The following is a 13,577-nucleotide window of genomic DNA, read 5'->3' as shown; positions in this document are numbered from 1 at the left end:
TGGATGAAGGTGGTATGTCTTCGTCTTCTTCTCGTTGTCCTTATGCCCTATAAGAGCGTCGGACTTTGGTATCACCTATCCATCTTTTACCCATTTCTTCCACGCCTTCCGATCTCCTGCCATTTCCTTGAAAAAAATTGATTTTTATAATTTGTTTAAATTTTTTTTTAATAATTATAGCAATATCTCCGAAATTATGGTTTTTAGGTATAGGGAATATAACATGAAAAATAACCAGCATTTCTTAAGGACTTCAAAACGCAAAAAAATATACAGGGTGTTCCATTTGAAATAAGAAAGTTCATTAGATTTCCAGAAAAACAGAAGATCTGACAACAATGTAATTACCACTATAATATCGTCCGCGTTAGAAAACCCTTATTCACAAAAATCCATAAAAAATCGTGCAAGCCGTTTCCGAGATAATTGAGGCTTTCCATACATAAAACTCACTCTGTATAATATACTCCAGTTAATAATACAAGGCAAGGTAGATGGAAGAACAAGGTTCAGGTCGAAGAAGGCTGTCATGTCTTAGAAACCTGTGAGAATGGTTTAACAGATCCTCTGCATCCCTTTTCCGAACTGCCATCAATAAAATACTCAACGCTCGATAATCGAGCACGGTACATGAAGAAGAAGATTATTTTTTATTCAATTACATAAATTTTTGTAAAACTGATTATGGAGTATTATTTCATGCACCATACCCCCTTCATCTATTCAGATAAACGATAGTTATACAAACTAAAATTAATGGAAGAAGGCGGTGTATAGTTTTTATTTTTTTTTAGAAAAAAATACTAAAAATAAAAACAAATTATCAGCATTATATGTAAAGGAATCCTTATAGCAATATAAATAAAGCCAAGTAACAAACAATATTTTCATGATAAAAGTAGAGGAATAAAAACTTGTAACTGCCCATATCTCAAAAGGTAGGCTTTGTAACATACCCCCTTCTTCCACTTAGGTCTTCAATTATTAGTATCAAAAGTCAACTTCTTGTTATTGATTTTACAATTTTATACCTCTGGCTTTGGCTCGTTGTCCAAACGGCCCTCTTCGTCTTGACTGTTGCATCTTCCTCTCACCTGATTACCCGAATATGTCTTATCCATCTAGGCGTGCTACCTTGATGAATTTTACAACGTCAGGTTCCCCGAAAGTTCTATACAAGTCAGAGTTGCAACGCCTGCGCCACAAGCCTTGCTCTTTTATTCTTCTATTATATTATTCTTAGAAGTTTTCGGTCGAAACGTTTAAGCAGAGCCAGATATGATGAAGGAAAGAGCAATTGAAAGAAGAAATCTGCAGGACGGGGACTGGCAAAACAAAGAACTGGAGAGAACGTTTGAGTGAAGGAATACAATGAAAACTGTGGAAATCCTTAGGTCCGCTTGCTCATTCGGAGTTCAACTCTAGTTCAGCGCGATAACCTAGTTCAAGGCATGAAGTGCATTGTACGGTAGTACGCATTTACTGGCAAGGACTATTCTTCTTTTAATTTCTTCACTGACCTTGTTTAGTCAACAGCGAGCCTAGGTATAGTCCGTCCGCTATAACTTTTCCCATGCAGTACGATTCATTTTCAATCAAATTAAGTCAAAACAGAAAGTGAATTTACGCCGATGTGTGTAGTATACAGTGATGAGCGCACTAATAACCGGCAAAATAACGCAAAAGATGGAAAACATAATTAAGTTGTCAGATAAAAAGAGATGAACCTAGTGGAGGTGTTAAATTTAGCGATAGTAACTTATAGATTGACATTATATTGATTGTTTCCCACCTTTACGCGTATCGAACGAATTTGAGAAATACCACTGTCACAGTGACAGTTTTAGTTGACATACGCCTCTGATACATCTAAAGGTGGGAAACAATCAATATAATGTCAATTTTATATGTTACTATCGCTAAATTGAAGAACTCTACTAGTTTTATTTCTTTTTATCTCATAATTTAATATGGTTTCCATCTTTTGCGCTATTTTGCCGGTTATTAGCACGCTCATCACTGTATAGTATACAATATATAAAATGTATATACACATCGACGTTCGTTTCAATTTATGTTTTGACTTAATTTGATTGAAAATGAATCGTACCGCATGGGAAAAGTTATAGCGGACGGCTATAACATCACATTATTATTCTTCTAGGTGTCTGGTTGCTTGACCGAGTACAACACATATATTTGGTCTTTTGGGTATTTATATTATTTAGTACCGTTCTCTGTGCAGACGCCATTAACAACCGGAATGCATCGGTCAGAGACTCTGTGGACCTATCTATGGTCATCTGCTTATCCAACAATTTGCACAGATTTGTTAAAGATAGTGCCATTTGCTTTAATTGCCTTTTCTAGACCGTCGAATATCTTTTCTAGATCAAGCTTAAATAAAAGACACGATAGTCCATCATCCTGTCTTAGACCATTTTTGCAATGGAGTCTTGAAAGATTGTTCTGTATTCTGATCATGCTTGCTGCTCCTATGAGTGTAAGTTCAGTTAGTTGAATAAGATGAAGCGGTATTTGGAATTGCACCATAGCTAGGAGAAGTTTATATCAACTACTGAGTCGTATGCGGCTTTGAAAGTCACGAATATGTGATGGGTGTCGACTTCGAACTGTAGAGTTTTTTCAAGAATGCTTTCTGTAAAGATTTGATCCATTGTTGATTTATTAGTCAGGAAGCCGCACTGCGGCTATTAGTCCACTATTCGTTCGGCTTAGTGGAGCCATACTCTTGTACAATATAGTAGTATGACAGTAGGTTATATGCTTCCAATTGAGCATTGGAATATTGAAATATATTTCCAATAAAAATTTTCTTTTGTCTTTTATTTACATATCTTTTTACATAATGTATCCTTTTTATTCTAGGAGAGAAGGACAACTCCCGGAGAAGCATTAAACCACGCATTTGTCAGATTGGCCCACTTAGTAGACTACGCACATTGTAATAATGTGAAAGCTAGTGTACAAATGATGGAGGTAAGTAACTAATTATTTTACAAAAACTTACTTAATGTACAATAACTTACTCGATAAAAATGGGAGTTGGAAAGTAGCATTTAGTTCTTGATAAAAGGACGCTAAAACTTTTCAAACAATAATTATGCAAATGTTGCCAAATTGTGACAATATTAAGACAGGACGGACATATCACAACGTAATGTTGAATATTATCAATAGGTATACTATCAATGTAATAAACTACCAATCAAACAAAATACAAAATAGGTTATTAAAACCTTAAAACTTCGTCTGAAAGGCTTTCTTTTTAAAGTGAAAGAGAAGTCTTTAAACGGAATCTATAAACGGAGTCTATAAACGGAATATATATTTGGAAAAATGGACGTGTTAAATTGAATTAAGTTACTATTGAGTACTTGCATGACAATACTCCCAATGTAGCATTGCTCAGTGCAAAAATTTTTCAAGAAAATGAAGTTGGTGCCTTATGGGAATTACAAACTTATAATGGAAGGAAAAATCGATGGCAATCACGACGCAAGAACAGGATTACAGGATCTTCATTATATTCTCTATCTAAATGTGAATTTCTAGTGTATATTTTATAAGTTAACCTATTAATAAGCATAAAGCGAATGTATCATTTATAGATAAATCGTTTTAGGTTTGCCGACGAAACGATTTCAACAATACGACTTCCGCTTCTCATCATCAACCGACACAACAGGCACCGTCATTGGTAGCCAATTTCGTTCCAAGTTCTAACGGCAACGTAACGTTCACCATTAACAATCAGCTGACCAATCAAGTTCAAAGACTTGTTCGAGATCGGTCGGGATACGACAATTTGGTGAGTAGGTTTTAGTTCATAGTAAGATCAGAAATTAAAATTTCGATAGTCTCTTCATCAATTAAAATATTTTCCAGAACTTCATCATAAGACTCTTTAGGAAGACATTGACCAAACTACTACTGTGGTCCGATAACTACGTAGTCTACAAAAGAAACACGAAAATTTTGGAAAAGTAGCGATTTATTTGTTAACATAGTCTCCTTTTAGCTCGAAACACTTTTAACTCATCTTAAAAATACAATTTCTCGAAAGTCGGCTTCCATGGCGGTGATGCCCTGCTCATTCTACTTAAATTTTCTGCCCGGCGAGTGCATTTTTCAAGTTTGGGAACAAAAATAAGTCGCACGGAGCCAAATCTGGTGAATACGTTGGATGGAGCAACAGTTCCTCAATGTGTCCCCCAATTTGGCGACGGCGAAGGTGAAGGTGTAAGCCGGTGCGTTATCATGGTGAAAGAGCACTTTTTTCTTCACCATATGGGGTCGTTTTTTCTGTAATTCGGCGTCGAATCGGCCCAATAATTTGGCCGGGTAAAGACCTGTGACTATTTTGCCCTTCTTCAGGTAGTCGATGTAAACCAGAATCCCAGAAAATGGTGGCTATCACCTTTCTGGCCGATAGGACAGTCTTTGCCTTCTTCGAAGTACAATCGCCGGGTGCCGTCCACTGTTTCGACTGTTCCTTGGTCTCTGGTATGTAACAGTGGTTACAAAACGACGTAGAAATTCCTTCGAATTAAGCTTAAATAGCATCAAACACTGCTCTAAAGTGGTCTCACGATCAGGGCTGGATGTACATATGGGCAGAATGTGATTGGACTATAGCCCGGGACGGCAAATTTTGGTAAAAAAGTAAAAAATGGCGGGGGGGTCAAATCTTTAAATCCGCCTCTGCTCACGATTGCGCTTGTTGTCCGGAGTGTGCAAACGCGGTACCCATCGCGCTGACAGCTTTCTCATGACCAAAATTTCATGGCAGGATATGACACATGTGGTCTTTTGATTCGCCAGTCTGCTATTACGAGATCGTGGATTTTTGTCACGTTATCCTACATGGTAGTCATTTTCGAGGCACCTAGGCGGGGCTCATCAAAAACCGATAACACGTTAAACTCGTTAAATCTTGTTAAACCAATTTTTGACAGTTGCCATCGAAGGAGAAGAGTTACCGTACACAGCATCCAATCTCTCTTTGATTTCGCTGCGCGATTTATCTTCCAAAAACTCGAATCACCCACCGATATTGCCCTTTTTATATTTTTCTAAAATCCGCAGACACTCCCGTTTCCAAACGCGATCAAATCAAAACTACGAGTTCGATTCGTCTGAAATTTTGTCATTAGCCGATACTTTTTCTCTTTAGTTCTTTGGAACATGCATATTATAATGTATTTTAGAAAACTAGACCTTTGTGATTCTATACTTAACGCGTTCACTGCCAGAGTGTTTTGTATGGTTTTTTACGTTCAGGCCAAGCGGTATATTCCAGATGGGAAAAAATGGATGGACCAAGCTGCGCAGAGGTAGATTTCCACGGATAATAAAGTCTTATGACAGAAATTTTAAAATTTACGTCAGCCATATTAAGTAATTCGTGGAAACGTGTCTCTGGCATGAAAATGAAAAAAAATTCTCGGTCATATTGACCGCACTGGCCTGTGTGAAAGCTACTTTCTCGTTCACATTGACCGAGACGGCAGCGAACGAGTTAAGGAGCTATCCTAGTGTAAAAGTACGAAATTCATATACTTTTTTGGGAATTTCTAAAACAAAAAGTGCTGTACCAATTTTTTTGAAAATTCGCATGAGTATTATAAAAATAAGTACATGTAAAAAAATTTTCATAAAAAAATATTGAAAATTAAACGATTTATGCGCCGGCTACTGGCATTGTGAAAATAAAAACATAGCTCCACTGCTGGAGTGATTGGGACTAATAGAGATCCTGATACATAAAATTTCAAAGTTATTATTGAAATATAAGTTATTTTCTATACCATCAACTAGGGGTTTTTTGATAAAAAATGTCAATTTGGCGATTTTTGAAACTGAAAATGTTTTAGCTAATTTTAAAAAGTTTTTTAACACTTCGTCATTTTTCCAAATTTTAATATTTTTCAAAAATCTTAGTTGGTGGTATAGGAAATAACTTATATTTCAATAATCACTTTGAAATTTTATGTTTCAGAATCTCTGTTAGTCTCAATAACTGCAGCAGTGGAGCTATGTTTTTATTTTCACGGTGCCAGTAGATGGCGCATAAATCGTTTTAATTTTCAATACTTTTTAATGAAAATTATTTTACATGTACTTCTATTTATAATAAATGCTGATGCAAATTTTCAAAACAATTGGTATTATACAGTAATTTTTATTTTAGAAATTCCCAAAAAAAAGTATATGAATTTCATACTTTTACACTAGGATAGCCCCTTAAGTGTCTTCCTTGTATCAACTAATTCTAAACAATCTAATAATTTCAATTTTCAGTATCAAATATACAACGGCAGGACCGTGGGCAGACAATATGCTACAAGTAGCCGAGCAGATCCCTTCCAACACCAACTCGTGTCGAGTATTCTTTGTCCTGCTGGTTACCAAGGAATGGGAGGATCTCCAGCGAAACATGTGACTGTCGTTCAGCAACAACAACTGCAGATACCACCGCCGATTTTGAGTCAACCCGGTCAACAACAGTATGTACCTGTTAGTGTGGTTGAGCCTAGTGGAAGACAAATGTTATTAACTGTAAGTAGATCTGATAAATAGATAAATATGGTTATTTCATAGGTTTAAATTCAACTCACACAGATTTTGACAATGTCTGCGTAAGTTGAAGAGAGTTTCGTCAGTTCCCAGACGAAACGAGAGTAGATAAGTGACCGTGTTCTTTATCTGCTTTCTTCTATATTCGTCGTCTCTGTGCTTATAAATTGTAAAAGCCGGGGATTTAGGATGCAGCCAGAAAGCAGTTTCTTAACGAAAAGTCTTAGATTTAAAATATTGTTTATTATTTTTATTTCAATTATTTTAATTGTTTAATTGTTCGAACGCTAATCAACAATGATCACTATCAAATATTTAATTACTGTCACAACTGTCAATGTCAACTTTGGTTGGGTTGCTGAAAACATAATTGATTATAATTATGAGATTAGTTAATCAATTAAAATAACAATTATTAACATAATTGATTAACTAATTTTATAATTGTAATCAATAAGTATGTTTTCAGCAACTAAATCAAAGTTGACATTGACAGTTGTGACAGTAATTAAATATTTGATAGTGATCATTGTTTATTAGAGTTCGAACAACCGGCCCTAAATGTAGTAAACTTTGTATCTAGGGCTTTTTGTCTACCTCGTTTTACGAGAGATGTCGCTGTTTTTGCGTCTCAAAAGTGGAACTAGTGCGTTCGCGGTAATTTCCCTTAAGAGGAAACAGTAGCGATCAACAGGTAGCTAAAACGCGTTCCAAGATTGCGGCTGTAATTTTGAATATTTTTTCGAGATATTTGGCATACTTATTCGTAATATAATAAAGAATGGCGGTACAGAGCCCAATTTGAAAAATATATTAATATGTGGAAATTACTCTGTAATTAAATACAATATTAAAAAAACGAGCCTGTACCGCCATTAAGAAGAACAAAAAAATACACTTTCTTCAAATAAACTTTTTTATCCGATGCCTAGATTTTGTGTCATTTTGGAACTACTAAAATTTTTTATTTCATTAGTAGTTCCAAAATGACACAAAATCTAGGCATCGGATAAAAAAGTTTATTTGAAGAAAGTGTATTTTTTTGTTCTTCTTAATGGCGGTACAGGCTCGTTTTTTTAATATTGTATTTAATTACAGAGTAATTTCCACATATTAATATATTTTTCAAATCGGGATCTGTACCGCCATTCTTTATTATATTACGAATACGTGTGCCAAATATCTCGAAAAAATATTCAAAATTATAGCCGCAATCTTGGAACGCGTTTTGGCTACCTGTTGATCGCTACTGTATCACCTTAAGGGGTTACATAGGTCTTGCGGTTAAAAAAAAGTGACTTTTTAAAAAAAATTATATCTCGAAAACTAAAAATTATTTTTATTTATAATTGGTACATGTAAAAGTATACCTAGTACTTAAGTAGGGATCCAGCAGCATTTTCAATCCAGCTGGATTTTTGCAAGATTGCTCTAAATCCAGCTGGATCCAGCGCGGATCCAGCAAAATGTGGAATCAAAATAAAAACACGATTTTAATGTTTTTTTGTCTGTATTCTAAATTTCTCAACAACAGAAACAAGAATTATTTAGTTTTTTGGAAGTGAGACATAATAAAAAGTGAGACTTAAAAACATATTTTATCTATCGTTTAACCTACTTCGCACAGAACTGCACATATATCCTATTGCAGAGAAAGCCTTTTCGGCCTCTATGCTGGTTGGTTTTAAGGTCATCAAATAGTCGTAGACCGTGGACAAATGATCGCCTTTCACTCCTTCTGTCTCATAAACTGACATTTTTTAGAGGACGAGTTTTTTTATTATAAAATATTTCTCCTTTTTGTTTCAATTCAATCTCAAGATCTTGTTCCAAATTAAAAGTCACGGACTCCGAATTAGTTGGCCTATCTTCTTCCATTATGTCCTCTTGCATTAGTTCCATAATCACTTGTTTATTTATACGACTCAAATTTTTCATCTCTTGTCGCATTGCATTCTTTTTCGGCGTGTGGAAATAACCAGGATTGTTTAGTCCTTCGTCATACTTGTTTGGATTTTGTAAGTACACTAACGTACCTGTAATTTCAGAGAGGCGCCGTTCTGCGATTCTGTTGCGTAATGCTTCCGATGAAAGGCTAGAGTACTGGCTATTTAGTTTGTCTACAACCTTTAGTTTGACAATTTTCATTGTTGTGTCGGCCGTTGTCGAAGTGGACTCTCTTCTGCAAAGAGCTTTTAGGCAAGCCGCACACCAACGAAACATGAAACGTAAAACACGTTTGATGAAAATTAAACACGGCTAAACAAATCTTGAAGTCCGCCTACCAATGAAATGAGTGTGATTCATGCTCATAGCACATTTTTATTTTCGGAAAGTTTCATAAATGGCCGGACGTCTATTTGTTTAGCAGTGTTTTATTTCCATGAAACATGATTTACGTTTCATGTTTCTTTGATGTGCCTTACAGCCAGTTTCATCGGTTAAAGAGTGGCGATCAATTCATTGATTATTGACCACTCGCCAGCAGAGAATATTATCGCAGGATCAATGTCTATCAACGCTATATCGGTGCAGACTTTTAGGCTCTAGAAACTTTCTAGCATACTGAACTATTGGTTAGCGCAATAGAATGGCAAGTTGCCGACTCATGGCTTTGAATAAAGAGGCTATAGAAGACACTAAGTAACTTATTTCAAATTTTACACTTTTGCGGATCCGCGCTGCTGGATACAGCATGGTTTGCTGGATCCAGCGTGTAAAAAAGCGCTGGATCCAGCTGGATTGCTGGATCCTGGATACAGCAATTGCAATCTCTATACTTAAGGTACTCTCAAAAAAAAATTTCAGCCAAATATATTCATTTTTGTAGAGTTGACTGCAATTTTTCGACAACAGCCCTTTTTTTCGGTGAGCAGCATATCTAAATACTGAAGCACTGAAGCAACATAACTGAAGCCCTCACAAACCTAGAGATGGGAATCCGAGTGAACGGTGAATACATCAATAATATCCGCTACGCCGATGACACTGTATTACTAGCAACCAGCCTAAATGATCTACAGGCCTTAGATCATGTGAGAACTGTGAGCGTAACATACAGACTGAACCTTAATATTAAGAAAACTAAATATCAATAATATCCGCTACGCCGATGACACTGTATTACTAGCAACCAGCCTAAATGATCTACAGGCCTTACTAGACCGTGTGAGAACTGTGAGCGTAACATACAGACTGAACCTTAATATTAAGAAAACTAAATTCATGGTTGTCAGCCGTGTAAATTTAGATCCTGGGGCACTAATGGCAGATAGCGAAGAGATCCAGAGAGTCGACAGATTCAGTTACCTCGGAACTACCCTCAACTTACAATGGGACCACGCTCAAGAGATTAGATCTAGAATTGAAATGGCACGGTCTACATTTATCAAGCTGAGATCCTTGCTGTGCTGCAGTAATCTCAGTTTGGGAACCAAGATGCGGATAGTGAGGTGCTACGTTCTTCCAGTGCTACTGTATGGAGTTGAAGCCTGGACACTGACGCAAGCCACTGAAAAGCGGATTGAAGCCTTCGAGATGTGGATCTACAGGAGGATACTAAAAATATCTTATGTGGACCATGTCACCAACATTAAGGTCCTACAGCGCATGACAAAAGAAAAATTTAGTAAAACAACGTAAGCTTGAGTACCTTGGCCACGTGATGCGGAACGAAGAAAAATATCGAGTTCTTCAACTCGTCATGCAGGGCAATGTATTTGGCAGGAGAGGACCGGGACGCCGTCATATCTCGTGGTTGAAAAACCTCCGACAATGGTTTGGGATAACCTCCGTGGAGCTGTTTCGCAGAGCAGTCAACAAAACAATGATAGCCTTGATGATCGCCAACATCCGGACAGGATAAGGCACTGAAGAAGAAGAAGAAGCATAACTAAGTCCAGTCTCATCTGAAATCAAAAAATCAAAAAGTTTCTTGTAGTTTATACCTCTGGCTAGTGAATGAACGAAGGAATTTTTATTAGGTGAAGTTGTTTTTGTTTTATAAAAAAACTACTTTAAAAATGGTCATTTTTGAAAAAATGAGAAAAATTGGGGTCGAAAATGTGTTTAAACTTACGTAAAATCTTCAAATTTCATTTTTTTTTAATTCCTTCATTCGTTAACTAGCCAGAGGTATAAACTACAAGAAACTTTTTGATTTTTTGATTTCAGATGAGACTGGACTTAGTTATGCTGCCCACCGCAAAAAAGGGCTGTTGTCGAAAAATTGCAGTCAACTCTACAAAAATGAATATTTTTGGCTGAATTTTTTTTGAGAGTACCTTAAGTACTATACTTTTACATGTTCCAATTATAAATAAAAATAATTTTTAGTTTTCGAGATATAATTTTTTTTAAAAAGTCACATTTTTTACCCGCAAGACCTATGTAACCCCTTAAATAAGGCAGTTCGATAGTATTTGATTCAGAGTTGTGAAAAGCCTGAGAGGCAGAAATAGCTATCTGGAGATGGTGGTCCAACTCTGAGTCAAATAAAAACAAAAACTGTCTTTTCCCTTACACAAATTTATTAATTATTAATAAAACTAACACATAGAATCATTTTCTGTTTAGTGTCGTTTAAGAATTAAAACTTTTAAGTAAATAACTAATTCATAATTCCAGAACGCAGTACAAACCTCCTGGCCGACCAATCGCCAGCAGATGGCTATCGTACCCTCGTGGCAACAGATTCCACCACAACATGCTGCCATCCAACAACCCCTGCTCTCCGAAGCCGAATGGGGACGACCCCTCTTGGTAGACTCATCTGCGATTCTCCAAGAGCAAAGACCTGTTTTTCCCGTGGACGTCGCAGCAGAGGTTTACAATCCTACCATCGTCGATCATACGGGAGCCTCTTGGGGGAGTAGTAAGAGGAGTTCCAAGAATCATCATGGACAGCAGTCTGGGTCGCATCATAGCCATCATCATTTAATGGTAAGCTGTATAATCTTTCACAAATTTAGCTTGTGAGTCAATATTTTAACTTGTAGAGTTGCCATCAAAAATGTAATTATTTAAGTTGATATCATTTGTGTAGCCGACATTATTCAACAACTACAAGACCATGTTGCTAGTTAAAGATTTATATACCTTAACTAAAATGAATTGATATAAAAAGACTTGTTTTTGATATTATGGAAAATACATGTAGGTCCAAATTGGGCCTGACAATTCCATTTATTCTTAATTGAGATATCCTAAAAGACCTTTGATATATCTCCGGATATCTTTGTAAAAAAACCTCAAATGTTGTATTTTGTCCATACTTTTGTATGGGTGTGACATCTGGACTTAAAAAAGCAACATCAATAAACAGGTTGGAAGAAATTAAGTTGTAGTACTATTGTGGAATTGTGGAGATTTTATAGGCGATGCAAAGTCTCAATCATGAGGTGCTTAGAATAATAAATTAAGAAGGGAACTGAGTTGATATTGTCAGAGGACCGAAATACCAACTATTGCGCCTCATCTTCCTGAGAAAATTCGCAGGAACACGACGGATTGGACATAAGAAACTATCTTGATTATGTGACTTCGTAAAGACAATAGAAGGATTTACAGATGAGACAAAAGTTCCATGATATTGTTTACGTAATGATGGACAACTGCTGAAGACATACGGGATTCACGAGAAGAAAAGCTGTTCATAGTAACATTATTCGTTGTATTGAACTGACACACATAAGTCATAAAGTATATAATTGAAGCAAATCGACATGTTACCTATCATGAGATTAGCGCATAATTTGGCATAAGTATGAGTCAAATACAAATAATTTTGCGTAACCATTTTTCAGTGAGAAAGATGTACATTTGTTGTATTCCTTATAATTTAAATGCTACCCATAAGAAGGAATGTGTCGATTGGGGCCGCGCCTCCCTGAAAACGTATGGAGGCAGATCAAATATTGTAGAGAGCATCGAGACTGGTGATAAAATATGGATATGGAATGGTCGCAAGTTTTTTGTGGAAAAATGAACGTGTTGCAACTATCTCGGTAGAGACTGGTAGAACCATCGGTGCTGGATAGAACGCAAGCATTTGTTTGCCAGAAGTGATTGATGCACTCCACAAAAACAACCAAAATCGTCGTATCCGAGTATTTGAACGCGAAAAAAAAACAAAGATTTGGTGTGCCGTTATGCATACAGTCCTGACTTGGCACTGTGTGATTCTTTTTCGTTACCGAGAATAAAGAAAAACACCTCAGTAAACGTTTGAAGACAGATGGCGCGGTCGAACCATACAACGATATCATATTTTAGTTATCTATTTTGGACTGGTAAAAATGCTTCGACAATTGATTGTTCGTATCTAAAAGCATATTAATCTTATAGGCGAATACTTTGATAAACAATAAAGCTGATTTTTCTCTAAACTATGTCTTCCTTCACATTTGTGTAAAACTGTAATCTGAAATACTTATTCATTTAGAACTGTTCAAACTGTTTACTATTAAAACTAGTGATTTTAAAGGAACATATTAAATCTCTGTAATACCGTTTTAAATCTATTTATTTTGTGTTCTTATAGGTTCCGTCGCATCATCGATCTCAACACGATAAGAAAGAACAGACGCAACTGAGTCCAGTTAAGAAACGGGTAAAGGAAGGGACACCTCCTACAGAACAGATCAGCTATGCGAGCAGTAGTAATAGAAGGAATCATAGTCCATCAAATCAGTGGCATCATTCTTCTTCGCATCAACTTGTAAGTATATCAAACAATATTTTTTAATTTAGTTTTGTAAACAGTGGAATTGCGGAAATGTATTACAATTTTCATTTTAAGGGGACTTTTACTTTGTAAATTAAAAAACAATTATTTTTGTTTTTTTTTACATAAAAACATTCCTTAGTATCATAAAATTGTATTAAAAAATTCGAAATAGAAACGAAGTTACAGCTATATTTATAACGGTAGCTACCTGAGCTAAAACTCTTTTGTATGCAACAAAGCGTGACCCCTG

The 13,577-nt window shown here is 36.0% G+C and overlaps 1 protein-coding gene across 3 annotated transcripts in view; it reads left to right on the top strand.

Moving 5' to 3' along the window:
* LOC114325820 (homeodomain-interacting protein kinase 2) overlaps positions 1–13,577 on the top strand; it is a 273,933-nt gene that overhangs the window by 197,762 nt on the left and 62,594 nt on the right. For all 3 annotated transcript variants that reach the window (XR_007697026.1, XM_028273951.2, XM_028273950.2), the window contains exons 8-12: positions 2,890–3,000; positions 3,647–3,832; positions 6,325–6,582; positions 11,227–11,541; positions 13,142–13,318. Coding sequence is in view for 2 of the 3 variants with exons in the window: in XM_028273951.2 (XP_028129752.1) it covers positions 2,890–3,000; positions 3,647–3,832; positions 6,325–6,582; positions 11,227–11,541; positions 13,142–13,318 (1,047 nt within the window). In the remaining variant the exon portion in view is untranslated. The remainder of the gene's footprint in view (positions 1–2,889; positions 3,001–3,646; positions 3,833–6,324; positions 6,583–11,226; positions 11,542–13,141; positions 13,319–13,577) is intronic.

Source organism: Diabrotica virgifera, chromosome 3 (assembly GCF_917563875.1).
Source record: "Diabrotica virgifera virgifera chromosome 3, PGI_DIABVI_V3a".
NCBI classification, from domain to species: Eukaryota; Metazoa; Arthropoda; class Insecta; order Coleoptera; family Chrysomelidae; genus Diabrotica; species Diabrotica virgifera.
Note: the sequence above shows the minus strand (reverse complement) of the source record. Positions and strands in the feature narration are given on the sequence as shown.